The sequence below is a fragment of the Pteropus vampyrus genome, unplaced genomic scaffold (assembly GCF_000151845.1).
Source record: "Pteropus vampyrus isolate Shadow unplaced genomic scaffold, Pvam_2.0 Scaffold336, whole genome shotgun sequence".
Classification (NCBI taxonomy): Eukaryota; Metazoa; Chordata; class Mammalia; order Chiroptera; family Pteropodidae; genus Pteropus; species Pteropus vampyrus.
This window is the reverse complement of record NW_011889117.1, coordinates 1,608,952-1,613,544: the sequence shown is the minus strand read 5'-3', so window position 1 is coordinate 1,613,544 and position 4,593 is coordinate 1,608,952. Positions and strand designations below refer to the sequence as shown.

General features: G+C 36.1%; 1 protein-coding gene and 1 pseudogene across 1 annotated transcript in view; one reads left to right on the top strand and one right to left on the bottom strand.

Annotated features, from left to right (window-relative positions):
- The window catches only part of PIGU (phosphatidylinositol glycan anchor biosynthesis class U), an 82,698-nt gene that overhangs the window by 5,553 nt on the left and 72,552 nt on the right, over positions 1-4,593 (top strand). The window contains exon 2 of the mRNA XM_011378293.1: positions 3,089-3,153. Coding sequence (XP_011376595.1) covers positions 3,089-3,153 — 65 coding nt within the window. The remainder of the gene's footprint in view (positions 1-3,088; positions 3,154-4,593) is intronic.
- LOC111730850 lies at positions 185-303 on the bottom strand (annotated as a pseudogene).

The following is a 4,593-nucleotide window of genomic DNA, read 5'->3' as shown; positions in this document are numbered from 1 at the left end:
TGCACCAAACTAAGAAAAATAAGGACATTGTAAGAAGTTTATCATAAAGCTAAATATATTCAAGTAAAAATATTGTGAATTTATGCTTACGCTTTTTTTTTTTTTTAGGTGAGGCAAACCTTGGTTGACCTCACAGACTGCAAGGACCTTGTCAGCTTACAATCCTTTATTTTTTTATTTTTTATGCCTACAGCACCTGGTCTTCCTAGGTGGTCTCCCATCCAAGTACTAAGCAGGCCTGACGCTGCTTAGCTTCCAAGATCAGCTGGGATCAGGCTTGTTCAGGGTAGCGTGGCCGTAGGCTGCTCTTATGCTTTTAATGTTATAGATGATTGTAGTAAATGTTAGTGGTTTTTTTTTTTTTTTAAATGTTTTTATATGAGGTTGACTCTTCTTCCAGATCAATTATCTATTAAATACTATGTGGTCATATTTAATCATCAAGGTAGCAGAGCCACATTCCAAGGAGTTGCCAGAAAACACATTAACAAATTCACCAGTGTGCAGTATCTAGCCAAAATATATCTGAGAAAAATTACATTTTAGACTATTGCCTGAAAGGTGTGCAGTCTTTTTCTAGCTATGTAACCCAGAATTTCAGTCTGGAGTAAACCAGTGCAGACTGATGTTCCTGGACGGCATCTTACTGGTCCTCTGTAGAGTTGCTTTTACTGCTCTGTGGTAGGATGCCATTGGTTTAGATTGAGAGTTGCCTTGTGAAGTGGTCTGATGAATCATCTTCATGGGTCTCTAGTAAAGCTGTTAGTGAAGGGTTTAATAGTTGTGTTACACAGCTTCTTTATTTGGCTCCTTAAGGGAAGTTTCTTTCTGGTCCTAGTATAAGGACTAGTTACAATTTGCTCAAGCCATAGACTTTGTTTTATTTTATAGCCACCGTGAATTGCGAAAACTGATTAGGCTTCTTTATAGGTTGGCTCTGTAAAGTTTAAAGCCATATTTATGGCCCATTTATTACAAATATATAGGTTTTTTTTTAATAGGCTTTATCACTTCCATTCTGTTTATTTATTTATGCTTAAATAGGGAATTCATTCACATGGTTTAAAAATCAAAGGCACAAAAGGCTATGTGGTTAAAAGGCATATTTCCACCACTTTCCTATAACCATCCAGTTCTGTTCCCTGAAGGGAACAGTTTCTCATATATATCAATTTCTTATATATATTTATGAGATATTTTATGCATTTATAAGCTTCTATATTTTATAGGTTTTCGTGGCTGTTTTATGTTTATTCTTATCTTTCACTAATTTTTGTTTCTTTTTAATAATTATAAAGTAATACATACATTGCTAAAGATTCAGAAAATAAAGAAAAGATAAAAGAAACTAAACATCTTCTGTAATCTTCTCACCCAGAGATGGTCACTGTTAACAATTTTTTTGTTTTTTTGTTTATTTTATTTAGTGTTTGTTTTGTTTTATGTTTATTTTGAGGCATTTGTCTTTAAATACATATTCATTCTCTCTCAATTAAAAGAATGAATACTTATAAATATTTAAGATAAAATTTGATTGTATTTTACATACTGTGTTACGACCTTTGAGAGTATTTCATAGACATCTTAACTTCAGTAAATATACATCTGTAATATACTTTTTTATTTTAACTCAATTTTGAAATAAATTTAGATTTTCAAAAAAAGTTGCACAAATATACATTTTCTGTTTACCTTTCATCCAGCTTCTTCTGGATATAAGATATCATCTTAAATAACCATAGTACAGTGATCTAACCAGAAAATTAACATTGATACAATACTATTAACTAGTCTACAGACCTAATTAGAATTTTACCAATTGTTCCACTAATAACCTTTTTCTCTTGTCCAAGATCCAATCCATGATCCCACATTGCATTTAGCTGTTATGTATCCTTGGTCTCTTCTAATCTGGGATACTTACCCAGACTTAACATTTTTAAAGAGTTCTGATCTGTTATTTTCTCTCTTGATTTGGGTTTGCCTAATGTTTTCTCATGATTAGATTGAAGATCTGTTTCTTTGGCAAATATAACCACATTTTTGGCATAAGGACCACAGAGGGTTTTTATCTCCATCTCAGTTAATCATATCATGAGGTACTTGATGTTGATAACGTTACCTGGTCATTGCCTTACTGGTGATGTAAACTTCAGTCACTTGATTAAGGTAGTGAATGCCACGTATATGCACATAAAATTCTTATTTTTCCCCTTGCAGATATTGTTTCTCATCATATTTTACCCACTAATTTTAGTATCCATTAATAATACTAGCCTTTTAGAATTATAGAGTCTATCATATGTGGCTTTCTATTTTCATCTTTTCAACTACATATAATACTTACAATTTTCCATAAGGAAGAGACTTCTTTTTTCTTTACTTATTTATTCAATTAAGTCATAGCATGATTTTTAACTATAAACTGTATCAGTCTATCCATTCATCTATATTTATATACATATAGCATAATTTATTTAAGTAAATCTCCATTAATGGACATTGAGATTATTTTTAATTTTTCAGTACTCTGAGTGTGATAATGAACATACTTCTTTGGGCACTTGCCCAATTATTTCCCTAGGATAAATTGCCTTAAGAACAATCATTTCTGGGTCAAAAAGCACACACTTAAAAAGTACATATTTCCCTGAGGAAAAGTTAATACGATTAACACTCAAGCACATATGAGAATAGCTGCCTCTTTCCCCAACCTGTGGACAACATTTTTACCAGCTTCTAATTTGTTATCTTACTGCGTTTTAGAATAGAGCAGAATATATATAAATGAAACACTTTTTAAAGTAAATGGAAGTTACAAGGAAATCACAGGAAGCCTGTAGTTTAATATAAAATGTTCTTCTAATGAGTGCTTCCCACAATGGAAAGGAATACTCTATATGGAAGAAACTTCCCCATTATCAGAAAAGTTCAAATCAAAACTTAAATCCACTTGCTGGGAATGAGGTAAAGAGGGTTAGATAAACTGTAAGGCCCTTCTTGGTCCTTGGAAAATCTAACACTTTGGTTTATGGACATCTCCGTATGTCTCTGAAGTAAGAGTGAACTTGGATGTTTTACTTTTCAGTGGTTGAAGGCCTCTCACTGTTGGACTTGGGAGTGTCTCCATATTCTGGAGCAGTATTTCATGAAGTAAGTATTCTTGTTTTTCTGTTGTTGTTTTTTTTTCTTGGTACTAAGAGTAATTTATAGCCACAGATACCAAAGCTTAACCTCTAGTTAGTACAGACATTTTAAAAGATCTATTTTTGAAAATCATATTTAGATCAGCTCTTTTTAAAGATGTCCTTCACATAAGAAAGTTTCACGATTGCAGTGGAAATGATCCAGATTAAGATTGTATTTTGGAAAGGAGATGAGAATCCCGTAGATGTTACCATTTTTATTGACAACTAAATAGTTAACAGTTCCCAGTCCGTGAATAGGTTAATCGACATGTAATTGGTTCTTTGGAACATACTTTTCTGTGAAAACTATGACAGCAATGTTGGTTTCTTAGAAAGCCAACAAAAGCCTATTTAAGCCATAAAGTTAGTTCTTAAGAATAGTAAAATTGGGAGGAAAAAAAAAATGGTATAGATGATAGAGGCTTTGTTCATCCCTCTGGCGACCAAATCAAAGTTGTGACAGAAACAAGGAGCAGCAGCAAGGAAAAATCGCCTGGGATCTGGAGGAAGAAGCCATACAACTAGGGAGAGGTCCAAGAAAGCACCCTGGAACAGCAGAACGTTTGACGGGGCAAGGATGCGAGGCTGTCCAGTCCCGGGTGGCTGAGTGAGACAAAGACAGTGGCAGTGGCAGTAGCAGAAGCCTCTTAAAGGGGCTGCGTCTGCAGGCGGATTTTCGCAGTGACGGACCTGCTCGCTCTGATCACCAGGGCCTATTTGGCTGCGCACAGGAGGCACCAGGGACTTACAGGGAGACATTGTCAGAGTGAGGCCAAGGCAAGACTCATTCAGTACAGAAGTGCCGGTGGTATCCATTGTTCCCTGTTGAGCCCTTTCCCTTTACAGTGTGCGGACACAACGCTATAGCCATGACATCATCAAACTGGATAACAGAGGATGCTCTCCCCAGAGAATTCCCTGAAACCCTGTCTCCCACAACTCGCAGCTCCACCCACGCCATATCCTGGTATGACCTCAGCGAGTCTAGTGCTCCTTGCTAAGCAGCACCTAGATTCACACTGGAGGCAACTGGCCTCGGTTTCTAGTGTGGCCTTTTGAGGCAACTATAAGCACAGCATCTGTGGATTGCTTGCTGAATCTTAACAGGTGGCCCTGGAGGGGTAGAGGCTTGGAGTAAATTTGGCCTGCAACTGAACTCCTCTCAGGACTGTGCCATGGGACACTTACTTCACAAATCCACACTAATAAGACTGGGAGACTTAGGAGCTTTGCTTAGTACATAGAAACAGACATGGATAGGCAGCAAAAATAGGAAGACAGAGAAGCAGAAACCATATGACAGAACAGAACAAAGATCCAGATATAAAGGAGTCAGGTAATCTAACAGATGCAGAGTTCAAAACACTGGTTATAAAGATGCTCAATGAACTTTTGGGAAGTGTAG